Source organism: Arvicanthis niloticus, unplaced genomic scaffold, assembly GCF_011762505.2.
Source record: "Arvicanthis niloticus isolate mArvNil1 unplaced genomic scaffold, mArvNil1.pat.X pat_scaffold_517_arrow_ctg1, whole genome shotgun sequence".
Lineage (NCBI taxonomy): Eukaryota > Metazoa > Chordata > Mammalia > Rodentia > Muridae > Arvicanthis > Arvicanthis niloticus.
In genome coordinates this window covers 29,465-56,212 of record NW_023046146.1, presented here as the reverse complement: position 1 = coordinate 56,212, position 26,748 = coordinate 29,465, and the positions used below count along the sequence as shown (strand labels likewise).

The following is a 26,748-nucleotide window of genomic DNA, read 5'->3' as shown; positions in this document are numbered from 1 at the left end:
TCACACATGCTAGGCAAATGCTTTACCACTGAGCTACTGTGTACTGGTTTTTCTAATGATAGCTATTTAATCTTGTTCATAGCAATTTATTGTCACAATCAATGGTTTGTTTATCAGTAATATTTATGACACATTTCCCATATTCTAAGTACTTTTTTAGTTCTCCAAGAAAGATGCCTGCGCATGAACAGACTACTCTTGTTTCACACAGTAATTACATAAATATGAGAATGGTTTGAAATGAGTGGGTTTTTTTTTTTCTTGCTTGCTAAATTGGTGGTGTTTAACAAAACACAAGTCACCTTGACATTGCCTACAAAATAGAGTTTATTCCATCGTGTCAGATCTGGGCTATAAGCTTCCCCATAAACTTTATTTGTATAAGGATGTAACAATATCACTTACATTTAAAAAATATGTATCATCACAGATTTTTAAGGAACCTTGCAACTAATTCAGTTCATTCCTTTGCTTTCTTTGCCATATTTCTTACATTCTTTACATTTTATGTGTATGAGTGCTTTACCTACATGTAGGCTCATAACCATTGTAACTCCAGTTCCAGGAGATCAGAATTCTGGCCTCTTTGGGTATACATGTTGCACATTTATACATGTATACTGAAACAGGAAACTTTACTGTGAATTATCAATATAGTCTAGCTTGCGTTAAAACCCAAGTATCTTCTAAAGTCATCTTGAAGGCTTGATAGCTGCAGAGGCACACAGTAGAAGCTGGTGTTATGATTGGAGACCGTGACACTATGAGCCAAATAAGGCTTCCTCCTTATGAGCTGTTTATCTCAGTCATTTTGTCACAGGAACAAGTCACCAGCTAGCATATAGGATGTACAGAAAAAAAATTACCATTATTAATGACTGTATACGGGGAAAACTACAACTTTCACTGTGTGAATGACATTTTGTTTTTGAGACATAGTCTCACATTGTAGCCCAGGCTGGTCTCAAACTTGTGGTCCTCCTGTCCCCACCTCCAAAATGCTGGGATTATGGGATTGGACCACCATGTTCAGCAGATTCTGCTGGACATAGTTCAAATGCTGTTCAAAGGAAAAGGCAAAAGGTGCTAAATACTCAGAATGTGAATAGTGCTGGCTGAGTGAGAGATAGGAGACTGGGCTAGACATGATGGCCAGCCTGGGCTACAATGTGAGACTCTGTCTCATACACAAAAAGAATAGAAAACAACTAGAGGATACAGGGATGGTAAAGGAGGTTGAGTGATCATCAGATAACCAAAGAAGCAAACTATGTTTCCTCAGATGAACCGCACAGCCCTGCACTTTGCCGTGGGGAGGAATAATTTATCTTCGGTGGATTTCTTACTGAGTCACAAAGCCAGGGTGGATGTTGCTGACAAGGTAAGTGCATCTTCAGTGGGTAGATGGAATCGGAGCATAACATATGCAGGAGGATTCCTCACTGCGCATGTCTCGTCTCGTGGGCACACTTCCATCGGCAGTGTGCACTGCTGGAAAGGTCTCCAGAGAAGCTATGCGCTATGTGCTCTTTCCACTCGGTAGCTAATTGTTCATTCGTGACCTTTCAGACGTGTTTCTTCTTCTTCTTCTTCTTCTTCTTCTTCTTCTTCTTCTTCTTCTTCTTCTTCTTCTTCTTCTTCTTCTTCTTCTTCTTCCTTCTTCTTCTTCTTCTTCTCCTTCTTCTTCTTCTTCTTCTTCTTCTTCTTCTTCTTCTTCTTCTTCTTCTTCTTCTTCTTCTTCTTCTTCTTCTTCTTCTTCTTCTTCTCCTTCTTCTTCTTCTTCTTTTCCTGTATTGACCTTATGGCACTAGCTTTCATTACGAAAATAGTGTGATTGCCCACATTATGGTTGGATCCGTGAAAGATGGAAGCTAGTCAGTTCCACGACCCTTACATCGTGAGTTTGCCCCGTCGACTCTGAATCTAAATGAAAAGTATCATAACCATGTTCTGAACCAGGCAAGGGGACCAATCGGGGTATTTAACGCCATCTCCCTTCTAATCCTACGGAAAAAGTATTAGTAGACTATCCAATTTATAGATAAGGAGACTCAAATATGGAGCAATTAAAGGTCATGTCCCTCAAAGTTAACTTTTATGGTTCCATGAGAGTAAATATTTGGGAGATAAGAGGCATCAGTTTACACCAATTAGTCACCCTACTGGCTTTTCCGGCAATCATAGACAAGGTATAGATTTGATAATTCCAGGAATCTTTCTTTGTGTCGCCAATGCGGCCAGATCTCTCTAGTCTATTGTCATCGCAAGTAGAGCAAGTAGGTTGTTATGTAATAACCCAGAATTAAAAATTACCACTGACTGCACTCTTACTTTCTGAGTGTAACCAATTGTATAACAGCCATGAATTACTGGGAAGGGGTGTGGCTACTGATTGCTCAGTGGTCAGCAGGCCATGGCTGAGCTGTCCCAACCTTAAAACAAAACAAAAGAAACAACGAGGCAAGGCCACGTTGAGTTGCTCAGACTGGTTTTGTATTCACTGTGTAATCCAGGCAAGCCTTGAACTTGTGATATCAGGCATTACTAGCCCGTCACATCCTTGTCCTGGCTGTGGAAATTAAGGTAGAAGTTTGTCATGGGCCTGCCAGATACTTCATTACATTTCATAACAACCACTACCTTTAAAATGTAGAGCACAGGGCCTTGGAGTACAGCTCAGCAGTACTGTGCTTAGGATGCATAAGGCCCCAAAGCAGTCTCCAGCATCAGACAGACAGAGACACAAGACACAAAGAGAGACCGGGACACACACACACACACACACACACACACACACACAAAAGACACAAAGAGAGATCAAGGGGGACACGGACATACACAGACACACACAGACATACAGAGAGAGAGAGAGAGAGAGAGAGAGAGAGAGAGAGAGAGAGAGAGAGAGAGAGAGAGAGAGAGAAAGGGAGAGAGAGAGAGAGAGAGAGAGAGAGAGAGAGAGAAGGAACCAACAACAAAAAGAAGCCTTTGCATTCAAAGCTGGCCCACCTCAACTACCACTGTTCTCTGCAGTTTTACCTTCTTGAGACTTATTTTTTTACATAGGGCCTGGCATCTATGTGAAAACATATGACAATATGACATATAATCTTTGAGGCTGGCTTCTGTCACTCATCAAAGCACTGAGCACTCCACCCCCAGCCCCACCCCGCTCACACACACACACACACACATCCTTTAACAGACCAGTTGTTTTGTTTATGGATGTACCCCCAGTTTATCTATTTACCATTAGAAGGACCTGAGGCTCGTTTCCAGTTAGTTATTATTGTAAGTAGTTACCAGTGCTGGAAAATGACCCAGATAGCAATAAGATAGCAGGTAATGTCTAGCGCCCACACGAGATGCCAGGCCTGGCTGTACACACCTATAATAATGATGCTGGGCTCAAGAATCATAAAACTGGGTGGATCCTGGCCCCCTTTCCTCCAGCATAGCCAAAACATTGAGCTCCAGGACACTGAGAGACCCTATCAAAAAAAAAAAAATGTTGAAAGCAATAAAGAAAAATACCAGCAATCTACCTTGGACCTCCATATATATGTGTTTATGTGCACACAAAGTAAAGCCATTGCAAACATTCTTGCATGGTTTTGCAAGCGTAACTTTTTCCTCTCTTTGGTATATGATACTGCCAGGTCAATGAGGTGTGTGTTTATAACCACCAGCTGTGGACTTGGGAGACTGGGATGTTTCCATCCTCACCAACAATGCAGGAGGTCAGTTTTGTTTCGCACCTTCATGGCTGCCTGCTATTGCCTGGTGTTTCCTCCCTCACTTCTGGCCATCCTGCTCAGAACATAGGCATCTCCCTGGTTTGATTTTGTTTCTTCACTGGCAAATGACATCAAGTATCTTCTTACCTGTTGCCATTCATGGTCATCATTTGTGAAATCTGCTCAGATGGTTTTAGCACTGGTGATGGGAACCAGAGCTTTTCACATATAAACAGAGCCTTCTAGCACCAACCTCCATCCCCAGCTAGATCTTTTGAACATTTCTAAGAACTGGGTTTGATTATTCTTTTATTTTCTTTTAAAGTATTCTCTCATTGTGACATTTTGAGCATGTTACATACTCTGAGCACAGGTCCAATGTTAGATGGGATTTTATCATATCTGCAGACTTCCTTCTCAGTGTTCACAGAGCAGAGGTTTTTTTATTTCAATGAAGTAAAAACTTTGGCATTTGTTTTGTTCTAAGACAGGCTTCTCGTTATAAGATGCTGGCTGACCTGGAACTCACTGTGTAGACCAGGCTGGTCTTAACACAGAGCTCCTCTTACCTCTCTCTCTATTTTTTTTTTTTTTTTTTGAATGGTGGGAATTCAAGCAGAAAACAACTTAAGTTTCTGAAACCACAAATTCGTATTAGAGCCACCATTCCTTAGAAGCAGTAAATCACCATGTACAGATGTACATTTCTCCCAGAGGGTCCTCCATGCCATAAAGTCTTCTGCTGTGGAGTTGGCAAGCTCAAACCCATGACATGGGTGACATTTGGTCATATGCCACGGTGCCTGGCTTCCTGTTCCTATTTTCCTGATACTGATATGATGCATATGTAGGGACAATTTGTCTAACCATTACGAGTTTCTCATATTTTTTTCTTCTAAACATTTTATAGTCTTGTGTTTCCATTTAGTTCTGGTGTTGCTATGGTTTCAGCATGTTCTCTGTAGTTCATGGAGCAGAAATAATGCCTGGAGCCAAAGCACTGAGCAATGGGATCTTTCAGAGATGAATAGCTCATAGCACTGTGCCCTCATTGAATAGATTAATGTTTTCTCAAGGCAGGGTTCCTGGTAAGATGAGCTCCCCACCCTGTGTTATAACTCAGTTCATCAAATAGGCTTCTAAACCTTCAGACCTATGAGCTGAACCTGTTCTGTTCTTCTTGTTAATTACCCAGCCTGTTATCATAGATCCTTACAGCTGTGTAAAACCGATCAGGATGGACAAGTTCCATCTTGAGCTGATTTTAGTCCAGAGCAGGAATTGGTTGAGATGGTGCGCTTATCGCACAAGGACGACCAGGGTGTTACAACTTCTGAAACTTCAGTTTCCAAAAATTTCGCAGTGCAATTCAGATCTGTCCCCAGAGCCAATCTGAGCCTGGACCATAGTCTTCACCAGAGTTCAGTTCCCCAAACTGTTGTCCTAGTGTTAAGAGTCAATCCACATGGAACTCGCGGCACCGTCTAGAAGTGTACACAAAACCTCCTTCTTGTCCACAATTCTGCGTCCTCTACACACACCTTCTGTGTCCTCCGACACATACACCATGCCCCAGATTCCCTAAGCTGTCAGGGACAAAGAGAGCAGCAAGGGAAGACTCTGCCACCTTCTCCTCCTCAGTGGCTTCCTTCTCTCCCTTCTTGTTTATGTTCTGGTCAAAAACTAGAACTGCCTCAAGCCTCTAGGAAAACAATGAAAACAGCTGAAACCCTCCCTCCGCATCATTGGTGCTTTTGAGTTTGTGTTACCTTCCTCAGTCTGCCTATTGCATTTCCCATTCCAGAATCCTCTGATAGATGGATTTTATCCAGAGAGTTCAGCTGCTTTTGGTGGTAGAGACAGGGTAGAAGACGTTTTATATTAGCTGGAACCATACCCTACAGAGCAGAGCTACATGGTGAGACCCTGTCTACAAATAGGTAGATGATAGATAGATAGATAGATAGATAGATAGATAGATAGATAGATGACAGACAGACAGATAGCAAACCCAAGGTGGAAAACAACTGAGGAAGACACCTGATGTTGACTTCTGGCCTCTACATGCAATACCTGCACACACACACACACACACACACACCAAACAAATCCATGATTTAAAAGTATCCCAGATGATTATATTTGATATGAGTATAATGACATATATGAGACGTATGAGATATGGTCCTGGTCATAAGGATCCTGCTGTTGAACTGGGGAGCCAAGGTAAACACTAACAGAACAGTACCATTGAAGGCATCAAAGGCCCTGGGTCAGATGCCAGGCCCAGCCACTAAGGATTAAGGTGGGTGGCATCCCTGAGCTTCGAGATAAGCTAAATAAAAGGAGGTTCTTAATCCAAGATGGACAATACTCCAGATGCCCAGAAGATAAGGATAGACAGTTGTCTGCAGTGCTGCTTCTCTGGAAAGTCCTTGAGTACATTGTTCCCAGGGGACATTATCACCTTGACTAGACTGATTATGGGGACAGCTCACCAGCAACTTTCCAGCATTTTATACTTTGAAAAGCATGTGAACCGAGTGTCACCCATGTCACAGGCTCGAGCTTGTCAGCTCCACAGAAGAAGGCTTTGTGGTGTGGAGGGTCCTCGGGGGGGGGGGGGGGGAAATACATCTGTACATGGTGATTTATACCTCTGAGGAACGATGGCTCCAGGAGGAATTGGTGTTTTCAGAAACTCAAGTTGTTTGCTGCTTGGATTCTCAATGTTTGGGTTTTACAATCAGATTTTTAAAAGATTATTTGCTTCAAAATTTGGAATGATCTCTTAGGGAAAAGTATATTGCTATGTGATTTTACTGCTTGTCCCAAACAGAACCACATGTAAAGCGAGAGTTAGACTATTGAATATGGCAGCAGTTAGCACGGGATGCTAAATGAAGAGGTAAAATTGTGATTAATGCACTTAAAAGACCCCATCAATCATGATAGATCACTGTTCCTTATAAGAGGAAGAGCGCAGAAGTTACTAAGCGTACTGTATACTGGAATTTTAAGTCTGACGTTCATAAAGTCACTATGCCGAGTGACAGCTGAGCTGTATGTTTGATAGAGCAGGTACATTTACTGCAGGGTTTCTCAGCAGAAAGAAGTGTTAGTTGATGAATTGACGTTTGGGATCATACAGTTCCTTGTTGCGGGGCAGTCTCGTGTGTCATAGAGTGTTTAACAGCATGCCTGGCCTCTGTTCTTTAGGTGTCTACATGGTCTCTGACACGTGACTGTCAAAAATGTCCCAAGATATTTCTAGATGTCCCCTGGAAACAAATCCCTCCTGGACAAGAGGCGCTGACTTAAAATGACACAGTAATAAACTGGAACTTGCTCATTCACTCTCCCAACCTGAACTCTCTCTTCAGAATATGAGGACACCTAAACAGAGTCGGGAGCAGACAAAGAAACACCACGGGGGAGGGGGGATGCTTATACACATCACAAACAGGAGAGGCCTACAGACCCTGACTTCTTGGTTATGTATTCAGATATGTGCATCTAACAAGCCTGTGTCCTGGATCAAAACCATCATCATTTGAAGCATAGATGATGCAGTGGAGAGTCTGTACAGAAGACACAGGTTGCTTTTTAATACAGATAGAGGAAACAGAAAGGGATATATGTGACCTTAAAGATAAGGAACAAGAGAGCTGAGTGTGGCTCAAAGGTTTCTGCAATCCCAGGATTTAAGATACTGAGGCAGGAGTGTGGTAAACTCGAGGCCAGCCTGCTCTTCCTGGTGAGACCGTGCCTCAAAACCAGAACAATCTGGAATGTGAAGCTCAGCTGAGCATTAACTAACCTGAGCAATATTATAGTTCCTGGCAGTGGTGTGAGTGACCGGACTCTGAGTTAGTTCTGGCTGCTCCAAAAGATCACCCTCGGGCCTCCTGATCTCCACGGCTTCTTCAGCATGGGTTGCGTGCCCGTACCAGCTTCCTCTTGCCTCCTGATGCCACCTTCTTGAACTAGCCAGTGTTAACTGTTGGCTGTGTGTTTTTGTCCATGTTACTCTCTGGCTGAACAGTTGAGCATGCGACTTCCCACAGGTCAGGAAGTTCTGAGATGAATCTCTCTGTCTAACTCCTTTGTGCACACAGAGACATCTGTGGGAGTTTTTGGATAGCTTCTATGGGAATGGGATCCTTTATAAAACTACGGTTTCTGTTTTCTTCTCTTGGTACACTTTCTTTACTCGGGTGGCTTGGCTTAGCTGTCTGAGAAGTATGTGTTTGCTTCCACACGCTCAGCCCACCCTAACTGCATCAAAATATATCTATCAATATTTCTATGCACCATCCTATAGCTATGTACCCAGAGGTAGGAATAAATACATACATTTGCATATGAGAAATTTTTGTCTACTTTGTCTTTTATAAAAATGAAATTAAGGCCAGTAAGACAGTTCAGGGAGTAAAGATACTCTCTGTGGAAGCCTGATCCCTGGGCTTCTTGATAGGATCTCGAATATTATCGCCTGACTGCTACAATGTGTCACAGCATGCGTCTGCCACCCCCACATACACAATGCATGCACACATGCACCCCAATAATGCTAACAGGTTAAATCAACTTTATATATTATTTTCTATATTTAACAAAGTCCACGAAGGTGTTTTCAAGTCCATTTTATTGATTTAATTCATTACTTATGATAGCATGGCATGATGAATTTATTTCACAATTTATGCAACTTGCCCATATAGATGACGATATATACCTAGTTATCAGTTCTCATTGATATAATTGACATCCGTGTATGTGTGTGTGTGTGTGTGTGTGTGTGTGTGTGTAACTTTAGGTCCCAGAGGTGGGTGGATGATTATATTTTGATTGGATTTGATTTTGTTTGTAAAGTAGAGAAGAGTTTTATCGTAGATGTAAAGGAGAAGGCAGACATGGGAAGCGTCAGGCTGAACATGGTCAGCCTAAACCAGCCCATGAGAGGAGAGAGAGAGAGGGGGAGAAGGAGAGAGGAACCGAGAGCCAAGAGACCAAGAGCATATTTTGATTTTAAATAGAACTGCCAGTTAGTTTAGACAGTAGTGTTTTTCACTTTTTCTGATACCGTAGGAGACCACTCTCACCTGTGCACTTGTCTAGGGCTTGTCTTTTGTTGTTAGTGGTGCTTTGTAAGAATATTTCACATATTAGAGATCCTGTTGTTTTTTTTTTTTTAAACTAATGATAGGGTTTTGAAAGTATCATTTGTTTAATTGGTTTTTGTTCTATTTTACCTTTTTTAACTCTAGAGAGAGAGTGCACATCATAGTCTGTATTTTTCCAGTACAGTTGTTTTTGTGCTTGTGCTGTTGTGTATTATATAATTTTTTTGGTAGACTGTGGTGCCGCATTTCACTTTATTTCCTCCAGATGGAGATCCACTTGTGCCGGTATTCCTTATACATCTCCCATAGAATTGCAATATCACTTCTGTTACATACTAAATTATGTACTTCTTAATTTTTTAGTAATCTAGTATCACCTAGGTTTTCGCTGGCTGAGACAGAATGTGGTGATTTATTGTGTAATGGGTTCTCTCTCTCTACTTCTCTCTTTTTGGGGAAGCATGGCTTGACAGTAATGCACCTTGCAGCCTGGTCTGGATGCTTCGAGATCATGCTCATGCTAGTTAAAGCTGGAGCAGACCAGAGAGCCAAGAGCCAGGTAGGTGCATCCTCCAGGGCCTGAGCTCTCACCTCACCAGTGATGGGGCAGGAGGTTCTGGGGTTCTGAGGTAAGTGTACTTACTCCTTCACCCTGACTCTATTCAGGAAGGAATGAACGCTCTCCACTTGGCAGCTCAGAACAATAACCTGCACATTGTGGATTACCTCATTCAAGACTTGCATCTGCAGGACCTGAACCAGCCCAATGAGGTGTGCCTGGATATTCCCTATCAACTCAGCTTCTTCCTGCCTGGGTGGGGTGCTAGAGCAGCAAGCACACACAAGCTTGGCCCTGTAGCCAGCTCCTGATAGACCATAGGGGAGGAGGGAAGTGTTTCTGTTGGCAGCAACCCAGGCTTCTGCATGTGGAGAGGAGAGAAATCAGAGAGACAGCAGCCGGACTCCTTCCCTTTCCACTCCCTCATCTTGGCCATGGTTTGAACACTATTTTGGACACCTCCATCAGTATTCAAAATGTGTGCCTCAGCTTTATTCTATGGTGCCTGACCTTTTTAGAATATATTTGAACCAACCATGGGCTATAATGCTCTTACTATATTTGTCTAGGAACCTTTTTATCTTTATTTTTTGTAAATGATTAGTAAGACCAGGTTTACCTTATGACTGTGTCTTAATGTGCTAGGCACAGAGGAAAGCAACTAAGGTGCATCCCTTCAGGGACGGGCCCTTGTCTTAGGACCCGTCAAACTAGGACCTTGTCTTAGTTTGAGTTTTATTTCTGTGACATGGCACTATGACCATGGCATTTCTTACAAAGGAAAGCATTTAATTATGGCTGGCTTACAGTTTTAGGCAGTTAGTCCATTATCTTCATGCTGGGAAACATGGCAGCATACAGGTAGACATGGTGTTGGAGAATGAGCTGAGAGTTCTACATCTTGATCTGTCGGCAGCAGAGAGAGACTGTGTGCCCCCAGAGAGACTCGCTTCTTTCAACAAGGCCACACCTCCTAATGGTGCCACTCCCCATGGGCTAAGCATTCACATACATGAGTCCATGTGGCTATTCCTATTCAAATTCCCACAGGCCTGGCACATACATCACCACAGTGCACTCTTGATTCTTCCGTGGGAGACTGGTGAATAGGAAGGGGCAGACAGGGTGATGTGTTCAGAGGCAGGAGCAGGTTTAATGGCAGCTATCTCCTCTTCCTCGTCTTCATTTTTTTTTTTTTTTTTTTGAGATGGGAGCTTACTATACCTGCCCAGACCACTCCTGAGCCTGCAATCCTCCTGCTTCAGCCTCCAGAGTGCTGGGATTAGGCATGTACCACCGGCGTTTCCTACTTCATGAGTTTCTTATTTGCCATGTCTACCATCCTGTGGTGCCCTTGTTCCTTCTCCTCCTGTGGCTCTGCTGAGGAAAAGGCTGAGGGGCTCAGTGCTGTGTAGAGCCATAAGTTCACCGAGAGGCCTTAGGTGTGGGGACTACAAGAGAATGAGCCCAGGGGTATGCTGGGATGTATAGGGAAGACCCTCAGAGCTGATTTGTATTTCTATAATAAACCTGGATTAACAGGAACAGACAAAATATACTGTTTTTTAAAGCTATCTGAATGTGTGGAGCTTGCTGGGGACCAGGGGAGGAAATGGAGCTGTGGTCCACTGGGTACAGAATTTCAGTTCTGAAAGATGAAAAATGCTATGGACTTGTGCAGTGGTGAAGCTTGCAGAATGATGTAAAGGTTCCTGGTCCAGGGCTGCGGAGATGGTGGAGTGGGTAAAGAGGCACTTGCCACCAAACCTTAGTTAGATACCTGGAATTTGATCCTTGGAACGCACGTGGTAGAAGAAGAAAAATCAGCTCCAACAAGGTCTCTGACCTGCACCCATGTCCCATGGCACGTGCACTCTCACACACAAAATAGTGAACAACTAAACTTAGTATCACCGAGCTGTGCACTGACTAATGATCAGAGTGGTACATTTTATGTTATGAATATTTTACAATGATAAAAAAAAAAGTGGACAAAGAAGCCCATTTGGAGGTAGGATTAGGAAGTTATGGCTTTGCCTTCTCACTTATATAAAGGTATTTCGGATTTCACACGCACACTGTGCAGGCAGGATGACTCTGGCTCAGAGTGTTACCCTCTTGCCTGGACTCTGCTCACCTGAAAGAGCCCCGTGCTTCTAAAAGGTTTAGTAAAAGCCTTTTCTTTGGCTTCAAGGCAATCCTAGACTCTGGCAAGAGAAGCTTTACCAGGAAGAGGTCTTTAAGACAAAATGGATTTAACTAGGCTGAAGAGAGTTTGGATGGAGTTTGCGGCATGCTGGACGCTGGGGTTCGTGGGCATTCTCCTAGCTGGACAGCCCTAAAAATCACCGTGATGTTACCAGGGAAGAGAGATTAGAGCCAGGAGTTGGAGGCTAAGTAGTCTAAATGTTTTGAATCTATATGTCAGCCTCCATCTGTGATAACAACTAAAGAAACGTTGATCTTGGGAGAGGGGGATATAGAAGGGAAGCCGCAGATGCTGTCTGCATATTGGTTTGAAGTGGACGTGTTTGGCTGTGCTTCTGTCAGCTGAGCACGCTGGGAACATCTACTGGCTCAATTGAATCGGAACGGGAAGTCTTTGCAAGTCAAAAGCAGCCTCTTTGCAGGGAGGAGTGGAAGAATTGAGAAGACATCTGTTTTCTTGTTCAGGCATCCTTTAGTGTCTACAGGGAATTAGGTCCAGGATTCTTCTTGGATGCTAAAATGGGCAGATCAAGTCCTTATATAAAATGGTGTAGTACTTCACATAACCTACACACAGCCTCCCGTGCCCTTTAAAACATCTAGATTGCTGTCAGTACCTGTTTCAACTATAATGCTGTGTAATTTATTAAACCACGTGGTTAAGGAAATGACAAAAAGGAAAATGTATGCTTGGTAGATACAGGATTTTTTTTCCCCCTCAATATTTTGCACTGTGAGTAGTTTTGTTCACCCATGGATACATGGGCCAAGTGTATCTGAGATGGCATTTAGCCAAAGCTATTAACTGTACTGTGTAAAGAAAACTCACCCAGCCGGCATCTGTACCCCACCCCTACCCCTTGCATCTGAGCTATGCCTCCAGCTCTGAGCACTCCTGACCTCCTAGCACACTTTCCTGCCTGCTTTACTCTGGGTTTCCCCTCAAGCTGGTTGTGCCTTCCCATCAAGGGAAATGCTGTGGTGTGTGGATGTAGACAGAGACACCATGGAGCAGTGTCCCAAGGATTCCATGGTAAAGAATGAGCCTGGTGGGACTCCGGTGCCAGTTTAATGGCTGTTTTGACCTTTTTGTTGCATTTGGTGACTTAACTAAACTTGAAACATAAAATAATTTATATTAGATCATTTCAACTCCTTGGATTTGTTTACATGCAAAAAATTTAAACGCATCAAGTTAAAACATGGATGGTTAAAAATATGAGCTAACAAAGGAAAAACAACAAGGAACTAGAATTCTGGGGTCTCCTCATTCTAGTTAAATGAAGGCCCAGGATCCTTGGCCAGGAGGCCTAGTGATCTGCTCCGGGCATGAGGCCCTGGGTCAGACACTTTTCTTGGACCTGTCTGGGAAGTTTTTCTGCCTTCCCAATATAGGAGATCCCTTGAGACTGCACTGGATAGAAGCCCGCTTGAACATAATTCAAATGGGTTGGGTTGTTTCTTTTAAAAATGAAATGACATGATAAGGAACTTTATTTTCAAAAAAATACACATGGCTCTGAAATTCCTGTTGCTATTTTTGCCTAATCATATGTACCTCCACAAGAACAAAGATTTATATCTTATTATTTACATTGTACTGTCACTTCATCTTTCTTTAAGGTACTTTTAGTATTTAAAAGATGAAGATTATGTGGAACGTTCTGTTTTGTGTAGCACGGTCTTCACTTTTTTTTTTTTTTTTTTCTCTCTTGGTAACATGCATAAAGGGCGTCCAAAGTTCAAAGATTTAACTCTTCCGTTGGAAAGCCTGCTGCCTCGTCTGCGCCAACTCTCTCTCTCCTGGAACCCCTCTCATGTCTTAGGCCTTTCTGGGGTATGGATCCTGTGTCACTTTTTGGGCTATATAAAAATGTAAAACTTTGCAGCAACCCAGGGTAAAAAGAGATGGACTATTTTAAAATTGAACAGACCTCTAACCCTTCTAGAGAAGTGTTTGTCCTTGTTCTGGTTTAAAGGTGATTAGTTGCTTCAGTCTTACAGGAGTTTAATCACCGGAGTCCTGCTAATGACATTAAGTCATGTGCTAATGACATTATGGTATTACAAGGTGGAGCCTCTGGGGAATGATTAAGACTAGATTCGGCCATCAGGGTGGAAACTCAATGATTGAAATCTGATAGGCTTATTATGAGAGGGAGAGACAGCACACACCCTCTGTTTCTTGCTTTGTGACTCTTGCAAAGTTTCAGGAGTCTGCCAGCAAGAAGGCCTTTCCCAGATGTGGACCTATACCTTGCCCTTCTAGAACCACGAGCCAAATGAACTTCTTTAACTTCATAAAGTAGCCACCTTTGGTATAGTAATGAAAAAAGAATATATAATATATAAGATATAAGATGTAATATATAATATATAATATGTAATATATATAATATATATATATATATTATATATTAGAATTATAGTCCCCAAACTGATAAATATATATTAGAATTCTCTCTGCTACAAGTAACAAAAATCCATCCTAATCTGGGCTGAGAATAACAAAGATAACTTGATAACTTATAATGAGGTCTCGAGGGTGTGTCTTGCTGTTTTCAGACATGGTGGGTCCAGCTTTTTTTTTTTTATTTCTGCAACTACTGGCTGTCATTCACGGCCTCTAGTCTTCCCTGTGCTCTGTGTTCTGAGGATGGTAAGAGGATCTATTCACAGTTCCAGTTTCTATCCTTATGGATTTTGACCCAAAGACAAAAAAATCCTTTCCCATCAAAGCTCGTACATGAGTGTCACAAGCAATTCTGTTTGGTCCCGTTTGAATCAGATGCTCAGTTCTGAACCAGCCACCATGACCAACAGGAGTTATGTGATCACTTTACACGACAGGAGGCAATCAGGAAAAGCCTAGCAGTTGGCGGCACTGAACTCAGTACATGGGTAATACGAAAAGACATAATGACCAGTGGTGAGCTATGGTTCCTACAGTTAGGTAGATGGTGCCAAATGTGCCCTATGATAACGTCATGGGCCAGAAACCTAAGATTTCCTAGGGCATTGGTTCTCACCCTTCCTAATGCTGCAACTTTTTAATACAGTTCCTCATGTTGTGGTGACCCCCAACAACAAAATTATTTTGTTGCTACATCATAACTGTAATTTTGCTTATGTTATGAATTGTAATGTAGATATTTTGGGAGATAGACGTTTGCCAAAGGAATAGTGTCCCATAGGTGGAGAACCACTGCTTTTCTTAGGCCTAGGGCTAAAGTTCTCCCGGTAAAGACTTTAATAACATACATGAAGCCCTGGGTCAGGCTCCAGCAGTAGAAACATAAAGTCCAGTAAGCAAAGGCACTGGAGATTATAGTCTTCCTTGTCAACTTGATTAGATCCAGAGACACCTAGGGGACTGGGCAAATACACATCTAGTCCTGTCTGAGAAAGCATTTCTAGGCGTGATTAGATCTCAAAGGCTCTGAGTTATTCACTGGTTTAATCTGTTGATGATGGATTTGGAATTTGAATAGAACAGTGGGAGACAGTAGAACTGTGCCAAGCAGAGACCAGTGAGGAGAAGTGGGTCAGTAGGGGTGTGCCTTTGAAGGTGAGCCTTGGCCCTCAGGTTGTTTGTTTGTCTTTACTTCCTGTTGCCATGTGTGACTTGCCTGTGCCATATCCTTCTTCCGAGATATTTCTATCTTGTCATAGCCTACAGGCCACAAAGTCAGCCAACAGTGGACTGAAACTTCTACACCCATGGGCCAAAATAAACCTTCTCTTCCTTAAAACTTCTGTCAAATATTTATCACAATTTTTTTTTTTAATTTATTGTCTCGTGTAGGTCCAAGTGGGCTTTGGTTCTGTCTGAATCCAGGAGTTCAAGTTCTGCCAACAGTGTTTCTTATCTCTACTTACCAAGAGGCGAAGAGTCATCCTCACTGATGACTTTACAATAAATATAGACTGCATTAGGAAAATAAATCCCATGGCTGACTCTTACTGGCCTGGTATGATGGGTAGCCAATTCAATCATGCAGACCTTGGAGGAAGAAGCAGGAGGCTTAGAGTCTTAAGAGATGCATCAAAAATGGTGCAAGGGCGGTGTTCCAGAGGAAAAGATTATGGGCAGACATCAAGTAACAGGTGTTTCTATCTCCTGATACAGTACATTAGCCACTTTCAAAGGCAGCTTTGTCTCCTCTTCTCTCCCCACAATCACGCTAAGTAGTGCTCCCAACGCTATCTCTGCTGCTACATTACTATATGAGTAAGTACATGCTTATGTGTCTCTGTTCCCTGCAGGACTCCTCTCTAGTGTTCCTCTTGGCTACACCATTGCTTAGCATAATATCTATGAACACACACACACACACACACACACACACACACACACACACACGTAAAATTGTTGCTACATGAATGGTGTAGGGGATGTACGACATTTGGGTGGTTTGAATAAGAATGACCCCAGTAAACTCATAGATTTGAATGCTTGGCCACCATGGATTGGTGTCATTTGGAGGTGAGGCCTTGTTGGAGTAGGCGTGTCCTCACTGAAGTGAGTGTGTCACTCAGGGTGGGCTTTGGGGTGTCAAATGCTTTAGCCTAGTCAAGCGTTTGGCTCTTCTTGCTTTCTGCCTATGCGGATGTAGGACTCTCAGTCTTCTCCAGCACTGTGTCTGCCTTTGTCCTGCCTTGTGTCCTGCCAAGCATCCCACCATAATGCTAACGTACTAAACCTCTGAACTGTAAGCAAACTCCATGGTTCGCTTTTATAAAAGTTGCCATGGTCATGGCGTCTCTTCACAGCAACAGAACCAAGATATTATTTCCATCTAGCATGTCATCATGTCTCTTGTTACTCCTTTCATGATTTATATACTGCTCAGGTGTATTCTCACAATGACATACACACCCAAAAGAACAGTGTAAAAGGAGGAAACATTTATCATAGCTCATGCTTTCAGGAAGTATGTGGCTTCACCACTGTGGCCAGGAAGGACAGCTGAGCATGACAGGTCCTCAGTGACAAGCATCCTTCAACTAGACCTTCCACAGTTCTGTCGCCTCCAATGGTCTAGTCAAAATTTGAATCCATCAATGGATTAAACCAGTCATTAGGTTAAAGCCCTCAGTCTCAAATCCTGCCTCGAGACACCGTCACAGACACTCCGAGGGGTGTGCTTTCTTCACACCCTCGCCGCCTCACAATTCAACCCAGCTGAAAACGAGACTAACCCCTCGTGTTGTTTATATGGCTTTTCATCTGCTGTTGCCATTTGTGGATATTTGTTGTAAGTCACATCTAGTAACTACCAGTCTGTCATTTTCAAATGGACTAGATTTTACCCATCAACCATAACCCAACTTGCAAGCTGAAAACTGTGGCTCCAACCAATCCATTCCTTCCCTTCAGTGGTCTCCTGAGAATATGGAAAGCAACTAGCCTTCAAGCTTTGAAGGGCTGCAGCTGTAGGTCTCGTGGACAATGTATGTGGCCTAAGAACCATGAATTATGTGAAGTGTTTGGTGCTCGTTTCTTTCTCCAGTTTCTGCACATTCATGGACACAGATCTCCACTGGGCTGATCTGAGCAGATGTTCTCCATTTTGTTTTACGCACTGGACTATTTTAGCCTGTTTCTCTTTTTTTCTTCCTTATAAGAAGCAATCAGTGGTCTTGATCTTTTCGTTAAACACCATTAGCTAGTGATTCGCTGACAGATTCAGAATTCTATTTATGGAATCTTGTACCCTCCTTACATTAAAGGCATCTTGCTAAGCTCTCAGCATACTAAGCCAAGTTTCCTTTTTTTTTTTTTTTTTTTAGTTGAAGAAAATTCATCTTAGGCAGTTTTGTCACCCAGTTTCCTTTTCCATTTTTTTTTAAATAGCTTGAGTTGAAAATTTGAGTTTTCTGCGCATCTTTCATTTTTCTTGATAGTATTTTGGCTACTGCAAACGAAGTCTCTGTCACCAACAGGAAAACTTGGAGAAATCACTATTATTCAAACAGTCTGTATTTAAAGAACCAGATATAAACACCTGTTTTCCCTGGAGTTTCAGGATACCTCTGCTTTATTTTTCTTTTCCATGTCAAATAGACCCACACTCAAAAGCTTTCTGAGTGGATCTATTGCTTCTTAGAAATGCAACATCCAGTGAATATGGCCTCAGATTTGATTGCATAGGGGCTGGAGAGATGGCTCAGTGGTTAAGAACACTTTCTGCTCTTGCAGAGGACCTGGGTTCAGTTCTTAGCACCAACATGGAGGCTCACAAACTGTTTTCAACTCTAGTTTCAGGGAATCCAGTGGCTTCTTCTGGCCTCTGAGAGCACCATGCATGCACACAGTACACATATATCCACTCAGGTTTACATATATACCTTAACTAAGAATAAATACATCTTTAAAAATAAGTAAAATTCAGCTAACCAAATGTATCTGAATGAGCTTCGTGTGTGTTAAGCACTGAAGAATTTCTGTGTCGTGTATTTTTATCGGTAAGACACTGTGATACTCAGATGCTTCAAACAGGATGTGGCACAAGCTAATTTCTCAGTAACTGGTTGAGTGGAAGAAGTGCTGACCCATTCAGGAATCCTTGCTACATTTGAAATGTCTTCTGATGGTCAGATTGTGATACACTGCTGCCCTAATGCTCTGGAGGACCTCTTCTGAGCACTTCTGTCCACGAAACTGATTCAGTGTTGGTGTGGGGTTTCTCACAATTCTGATATCAACCCAAACTGGGTGTGGCTTGGGTTCAGAGAAATGATCATTCCCTTCCTGTGAGAAGGGCCCAGAATGATACGACCATCTTAGATTCCCCATCACTTACAATGCTGCTCCTTGCTTGTCAGTTCTCCCAATTGTCTGCTAAGCATGTAATCAATGTACAATCCACGATTGACTTTCAGAGAGGAAGAAAACCATTTCTTTTGGCAGCTGAGAGGGGCCACGTTGAAATGCTTGAAAAGCTTGTCTTTCTGAATCTCCATACTTCAGAAAAAGACAAGGTGAGTTGGACTTTGTTTTTTTTGTTTGTTTGTTTGTTTTGTTTTTGTTTTTTTTTTAACTGAGGACAAAGAGTTACAGTTGGTGTAGGGGATTAACAATCAGTGTGCTGATTCCATGACAGGTTATTTCTGGTCCACAGTAGAGTTCTTAAATTGTTACTACTGAGAGAATCATGGTAAAATGCATCCACTTTTGCTGTAGATTGTCATGATTGGTGGGTGGGGTTTTGTTTGGAGACAAAGTCTATCTATGTCAGAGTTTCTCAACCTTCCTAATGCTGTGACCCTTTACTACACAGTTCCTCATGCTGTGGTGATCCCCAGCCATAGAATTATTTTTGTTTGCTACTTCCTATCTGTAAATGTGTTACTATTATGAAATGTGATGTAAATGGCTCATATGCAGGCTATCTGACAGAAGGGGTCGTACAAACCACAGGTTCATGCTGCTCTATGTAGCCCTGGCAGCCCTGGAGATTAGGCTGGCCTTGAACTCACAGAGATCCTCCTGCCTCTGCCCCCTCAGCGCTGAGGTTAACGGTGAGTGCCACCATGCCTGGCTATTGACTGGTAGGTTTTGCTCCAGAAACGTTTTGACACTTGTTTACTTCGAGTATTTTTCTACTTCATGATCAATTTGACTCTTCCAGAAGCTCGATGGTCTTGGCCTCCAAGTTGCATGCAATGTACTGTTTCCTAAATGGAGAACCCACTCGTAGTAAACCCGACCCCTCCTAGCCTTTCTTGAGGACTGCTGCAGACTTGGGCCCACATTAACTGTGAAGGGAAACCCTACAAGGTGGCCATTTGTATGTCTTCCTTAGGGGAAACTCCCTGACATGAAATTACAGATCTAAGAGTTTTACACGATAAATCTTTTGATATTTGTCACATATGTAAGATTACTGCTCAGGTTGACTTTTATCCTAACATATGCTAGGTTCAATTGGTATTTTTGTTCTCTTCTTTGTTAAATTTTTTGCTAGAAAATCGGTACCAAATTCAAGCAAGAATGATTTTTTTTTCCTCCCTACTTTTTCAAATAGCCAAGGCTTTTCATTTAAAACTTAAACACTGATAAGCCTTCGTTAAAACCGGATAATATCTATACTCTGCACTCTAACTGTAACCAAAGAAAAAGCTTCCAGAAGCTACACTATGCCCTGGTGTTGGGGGGTGGGGCGTGCTCAGCACAGGCAATTTCACCTGGAATGCATTTCTGTCGCAGGACGGGAACACGGCCTTGCACCTGGCTGCGATGCATGGCCATAGTCCAGCGGTGCAAGTGCTACTAACTCAGTGGTCAGAAGTGAATGAGTGCAATGAGGTACGTGGTCTGTGCATTGCTGTTGGCCTAGGACTTAAGGAGCAGGACAGGAGGGGCTTTCTAGAAAAGGACAAGAAATCAAGGCATGCCACTGGTATAAAACGCTGAAGAGTCTTGTTGGTTTGTTGTTGTTGTTGTTGTTTTTCCTTTCAAGCATTCTTGGATAGGGCATTTGTTGATTCCCCCAAAAGCCATTTGCAAGAATAAGAGGGGAGGGATGACACCAAAGAACACTCTCTTCCAGACACACAGGAGACTGTGATAGCACTCACAGGGCCTGCACAGGCTCAAGACAGATGAGGTCCCAGCAAGGGAGAAATATACACAAGCTTCCAGCTCTAACCAATGGGCTGTCTCCAACTGACAGCTGCTTGGAAAGGAAAAATTAGTTGTCTCCTATGGAGTCTCACTGGATACAAAGCCACACTTAAGGGTGGATCCCACTCTCAGCAGTAGATGACCAACACAAAATGGCTCTGGTTTTTTGTTTGTTTGGTTTGTTTTTAAATAAAATCTCAGTCATTCAATTTTACCAAAGATGACTCAGGAGCCAGGGTGTAGAAGCTTGCTAGCTCAGAGAGGCAGAGAAAGCACCCAGCTGACCTTCCTCCTCAGCCAATGTCCCCAAAGAAAAGCTCTCCTTATCCACACTGTCTCCCAAACCCCTCCAACTGAATGTCCCTCCTTTCTACTTCCTGTGCATCTCTCTATCCGTCTTCCTGACTTCCTCTTACTTTCAGTCTTTTTCCCTTTGTTTCTGCAACTGGCTACTTGTCCTGCCTCTTGATCAATGGTTGACTTTATTTAATCCTGTTTACCACAAACAGAAAGCTCTTGGACTAAAGTCGTGTGCAGTGGCTGAGTCACATCAAGATTAGAAACAGGTTTTTCCAGTAAACAACACGGTCTCCAGTTTCACCGTGTGATCAAATAACCTGCAACAGAACTCATGGTTTTTTCTCTCACGTGGCTTTGTTTGGATATTTTTTGTCTGATTGCTTTTTGCTTGTATTATAATGGTTTCAGATTTTTGTGGTTTAATGGGTTTTGTTTATGTGTGTGCTTCTTTGGTTTTTGTTTTTAAAATTCTGTTTTATTGTTTGTTTGTTTGCCTGTTTCTTTTAGGGAGAGAGAGAGAGAGAGAGAGAGAGAGAGAGAGAGAGAGAGAGAGAGAGAGAGACATGGGGATGGGTGGGTTGGGAGATAGGATAGTGGTCACCTGCCACTAAGGGAAGAGCTGAGGGATTTGAACCTTTGATCAGAACATACAAATACAAACACAAACAAATTGTTTTTCTGTTTTGGATGGCCCTGGAGCTGTTTTATTTCCAATTTCCAAGGAGGGGCTGTCTGGAACGAGGAATGAGTCACATACTCTGGTGACTTGTGAACCATCCCCTAATGAATATAGGAACCAATCACTGGGAAAGTAGGCAGGACTTCTAGGTTGGACCTAGGAAGAGAGTAGGCAGGAGAGCGACAGGCCTTTTGGACAGGGATCGGGTGAGGACAAGATGTAGCTACTAGTGTCTCCCAGTTTCAATGGCGGATCCACCAGGATTCGCCACCGGAGGAATTAGATTTAATATGGCTTACAAAATCAGGATTCTAGCTGTTTTGCCCGGCGATTGAGTTACCGTTGTTTCTGAACTAAGTTTGTATGGTATTTTACTTCTCTCGGCGGTTTGACTGGGTTCCAGAGAGAAAGGTACAGTGGTGGCAAAGCATGGGTTTGCCAGATGTGTACCACAAAAGGCCGTGGGGGTTTTGAAGCATGTGGCTGGCACAGTAGTGAACCACCAGTGGGTGGAGAGATTTCGAAGCTCTGGTCAGAGTCTCCATAAGAACAGGCAGGCCATTGCCCGCCAGGAAAGAGAGTATTTGGGTTTAGGGCAGAAACTTGGTTCCCTTTTTTAATATTTCCTGCAGCATTTTTTTAATTAATAAAAAAAAAAAAAGAAAAAAAGTCATGGGGGAACATACAGTATTGGGCTACATTCGATTATAACTATATATTCAATGTGTCATGTAAATCTATTTCAGAAACTAAAGCCTTCACATAGGAGGTGATATGCTATCTCAGTTTTGCTATTCGAATGGACTTTGACAGAGAGAGTTGGGTTTTGTTACTGTTGTTGATATTGGTAGTTGTGTTTATTTTTCTGGTGTGTGAGTCCAACACACACACACACACACACACACACACACACACACAAAGACATGGTGTGTCCTGGGACTGACCTGGTCAGGAGGACAGAAAGGCTAGTTGGACTGAGTAGGCTAAGACAGTGGATGATGAAAGACTCTGGTCACCAACTGTTTGGTTTTCTTGTCTACAAAATGAGGATAACATGAATTGTGTCCTTCTAGGATTATCACGTGATTTGACTGCACCAAAGTGTACGGTCTTGGCAGTATGTGTTGGCACATAAATGCTAAGTAGCACTTAGAACAACAAAAAGAATCATGCATAAAAGATATTGGAGGCATCCTGTTTCTCCAAGTATTTTCTATTCCATGCCAAGGGGAAATTAGTTTTAACTTCCATTTCTTCTTGTCAGAATGGAGAAACCCCATTCATGTTGGCTGTCATGGGAGGTCATGAAGAATGCAGCCGAGTGCTCCTGGAGGGAGGAAGTGACGTCAACATTCCCAACAAAGTAGGAATCTGGGCTGTGGTCAACCATACAGTGGGAGAATGGCTTAGACTATTCTTTGGAACTCTGGTCCTTAATTGATGGTTTGCTGTTTTTTTTTTTTTTTTTTTTTTTTTTGAATTAAGATTTTAGTATGTCTTCTTTTTCATAAGAATTAATGATTCACAGAGATGACCTCCATTAATGTCTCTTCAGAAGCAATGTCATTTTTTTTCAATTCATTTGGGGAAGGCTGAAAATTGAGACAGAAGGATCAAGGACCTTTCACAGCAAGGAACATTCTCACTCCACTCGTTGATAGCAGATACTAAAGAAGAAAAAAAATTGCTGTGTGAAAGCTCCATGGGTCATCTTGGGCCTGAAGAATGCAGGATGCTGTCTGCCTCTGAATATAAAATACTTCTGTATTTAATTATGCTGCTAACAAACTTAGAAACTAATGTCTTAGTTACTGTCCTATTGCTGTGAAGAGACACTGAACCAAGGCAGTTTATAAATGAAAGCATTTAATGGGTGCTGGCTTATAGTTTCAGAGGGTGAGTTCATGACAGGCCTTGCGGGAAGCATGGCAGCAGGCAGGCATGGTGCTGGAGCAGTAGCTGGGGCTCACATTCTGATCTTCAGGCAGCAGGCAAAGACTAAGGATGGGAGTGGCATGCCTTTTGAAGCCTCAGAGCCCACTCCCAGTGACACAGCTTCTCCAACTAGGCCACACCCACTAGGTCTTCCTAAATAATCCATCAGTTAGGAACAAACATTCAAATATATGGGCCCATGGGGGCTATTCTTTGTTTGTTTGGTTTTTTTTTGGGGGGGGGGTTGGTTTTTTGAGACAGGGTTTCTCTGTGTAGCCCTGGCTGTCCTGGAGCTCACCCTGTAGACCAGGCTGGTCTCGAACTCAGAAATCCGCCTGCCTCTGCCTCCCAAGTGCTGGGATTAAAGGCGTGTGCCACCACCGCCCAGCCTATGGGGGCTATTCTTACTCAAGTGCCACAACCACATTACTAGACTCACATTGTTATATCAAGAATTTATAACCTAAAACGAGCAAGAAGCCAGTCATCATAATGGCAGTGTGAAGATTCAAACACATGCCGGTAGCTGTGTCTTCAGACAGGTACCACATTTTTCTGATTAATATTAAAGTGCAATGAAAATAACTCATGACAGAAAATTCAAATGGTACCTAAAAGAGAAGATGATTTAAAAAAAAAAAAAAAAAAAAAAAAAAAAAAGCATCTTGCTCCAGCTCTGCATTCCATTTCTGCTCCTTGGAGCTCAGGTCACCATCGTTCACTTAGCCTCCCAGGAAATGTCCATGCATTTGGACCATGTGACTGTGTTGAACATTCACTAACAGCAGCACGCTATCTGACTCATGCTACTCTGCACTTTGCTGTTGCTTTTACTTTAATCTTAGTATTAGCACAACGTGTAAATGATTCCTTTACAAAAGGTATGGGTCCCCCAACAATGTCTTCTACCTTTGTATACTACTGCCATGGGTAGATCATTCTGAATAGCAATTCGTTATTTCCTTTTCTGTTGTGATGGGAAATTATAATAAGAGAATAGTCTGAAAGGAGGAAAACAATCTAGGTCCTTCCTTGACATAGACGCTGATGCTGCTATCAATGGCCAGAGAAGCCCTACAACCTGTAAATGCCTTGAACAGCAGGAGGCAGCAGGATGAGCGTCTGGTGAATTTATCAAGTGGGAAGAATATGCTGCCATTTAAAAAAAATCATAAATAAAATAAAATAAAATAAAAAATCATAATGCATGAATCTGTATGTAGGAACAACATTCCTGCACATAAAAATAAAACGAATCTTAAGAAATCATAATGAAAAATACGACATATATGTTACAAAATATAAAATGTTTACTGTAGACCACTAATTAAAAGCAGTATAATAACAAATGGGAATAATAGTTAGATTTACATAGACATTGACAAGTATCTTAAGAAAGAATATAAATCAAAACTAGTGAGTTACTTCTCAGTGATATTGCAAGGTTATTGATAGAACAAACAAACATAGAATAAGAATTTAGAATATGTCAGCTGCAGAGATGATTCCGGAGGTAAGAGCACTGGCTGCTCTTCTGGAAGATTCTAGTTCAGTTTCTGCAACCCATCTCAGGCAATTTAAGGCATCAGTAACTCCAGTTTTAGGGGTATACTACCTCTTGTCCCCACAGGCACCCACATACAGACATATACATATAACCAATAACTATAATATAATACATATAACTATAATATAATATATATAAATAACTATAATATAACTATAACCAATTAAAAATAATAAAAGTAAATCCTTTAAAAAAGAGAGATAAAGAGTTCAGGATGTGGAATTCTGCAGTGTGCCCCAGTCATCCGCTCCAAGTCCTTGAGCTGCCCTCCCAGGTGAGCAGGGCTCTGAGGTTCACTCTTTGGTCTGAACATCTATAGTTTCTACATTAGTTTATTCTGCCTTCATCTCGATTTGGCTTGCAGTGATTTTTCACAGGTGCAAGTTCACATTCTTCCTGTCTAGGTCAGCAGACTCCCGTCATCCTCCATTCTTGAGTAACAGCCTCAGCTGGTGGAAGTCGCCAGAAGTCCACATCCAGCTCCTACCTGAGCACTTGTTTGAATAGGTTTGTTTCTCCCAAATCACTGAGGAGTTTAATCTCCAAAGCCTAGAGATAGCAGTACCAAGGGAAGAAAGGTAATGAATCCTACCATGGTATTTAGAGGTACAGCCTTTGGAAGGTGATTGGTTCGAGCTCCATGATCAACTGATCGTATCCTGGTAAGTTTATTAGAAGAGAGAAAAAGACCTTGCGGATGGAGATGCACAGCATAGCATTGTGATCTGGTGCAGCCTAGAGTCCCGTCCCTGAGCCCCCTCCATGAGATGTGGATTTCCTTTTACACAACTGTGAAAAGTAAACCCCATCTCCTTCCTCTAGTATTTTGTGATAGTAATGAAAACCTAATACAAGTTCTGAAGGTTTTGGCCTTTGTTCATTAGCATGGTTCCTAGATAAACAGTCCAAGTACCCAGTATAGTCCAAAACTATTCCCGTTTATCCCAGAGAAGACTCCCAGGAAATAACCAGTGTGGAGTAAGAAGCCAGCTGCAGCAGCACACATGGTCAAAGGTGGTTTGGACTTCACTTTGCTTTTATACCTATAGAGATGCGGTCACGCATACAAATGCCTTTACCTGGCTGACGTCAACCTCTGGCCTCTAGAAACTGGCTTCTGTGTTCTCTTGTGCCTCCCTGTCACTAAGGAGAGACGGCACACAGCTGAGTCATTTCTGAGGAGGAGGTAATGGAGATTTGGTTAGATGGAGAGACAGCCCAGTGTGAGCAATAGGCTCTCTTCAACATCATATCAGGTAACACAGGCCCAGAATGACTTTTTTTGTTTTTCGAGACTGGGTTTCTCTGTGTAGCTCTGGCTGTCCAGGAACTCACTCTGTGGACCAGGCTGGCCTCGAACTCAGAAATCCACCTGCCTCTGCCTCCCAAGTGCTGGGATTAAAGGTGTGCACCACCACTGCCTGGCTCAGAATGACTTTTGTAGACCTTAAAAACTCAAGCTTCTGGAAGCCTTATGTCATATCTTATTAAATGTATTTAAATTCCCCTGCACTTCTAATATATATTACCACCATTACTGTAAGCGGATTTTTTTTATTTTTATTTTTAATCATTTGGCTGCAGTAAACTTCATCTAATTTTTACATGATTGATTTCTTAGAACGCTGTGTATATACTTGCGAATTTTCAGGAGGTTTAAAAAAAAGGAAAACTGTAAGTCATTTACAAATATAATGAATATTTTATGACATTACATTTAACAATCAATGAAGTAGGAACGTGTCAATTAAATATTTATCCACTTCAATTTTGTGGCTTTCTTTTGGTACCTTGAAAGTAGTGATTATTATTTTTTCTTCAGTTTCACATATTTCTAGGGGCTGGAGAGATGGCCCAGAAGTTAAGAACACTGGCTGCTCTTCCAGAGGACTGGGGTTTGATTCTCAGCACCCACATAGTGGCCCATAACTGTCTGTAACCCCATTTCCAGGGAATCTGGTCTCCATGGGGACCAGGAATAAACTTGGCACGCAGGCATACATGCAGA

The 26,748-nt window shown here is 42.3% G+C and overlaps 1 protein-coding gene across 1 annotated transcript in view; it reads left to right on the top strand.

Annotated features, from left to right (window-relative positions):
- LOC117702158 (ankyrin repeat and death domain-containing protein 1B-like) overlaps window positions 1–26,748 on the top strand; it is a 57,736-nt gene that overhangs the window by 8,349 nt on the left and 22,639 nt on the right. The window contains 6 exon segments of the mRNA XM_034493449.2: window positions 1,283–1,381; window positions 9,324–9,422; window positions 9,530–9,634; window positions 18,516–18,614; window positions 19,843–19,941; window positions 22,503–22,601. Coding sequence (XP_034349340.1) covers window positions 1,283–1,381; window positions 9,324–9,422; window positions 9,530–9,634; window positions 18,516–18,614; window positions 19,843–19,941; window positions 22,503–22,601 — 600 coding nt within the window.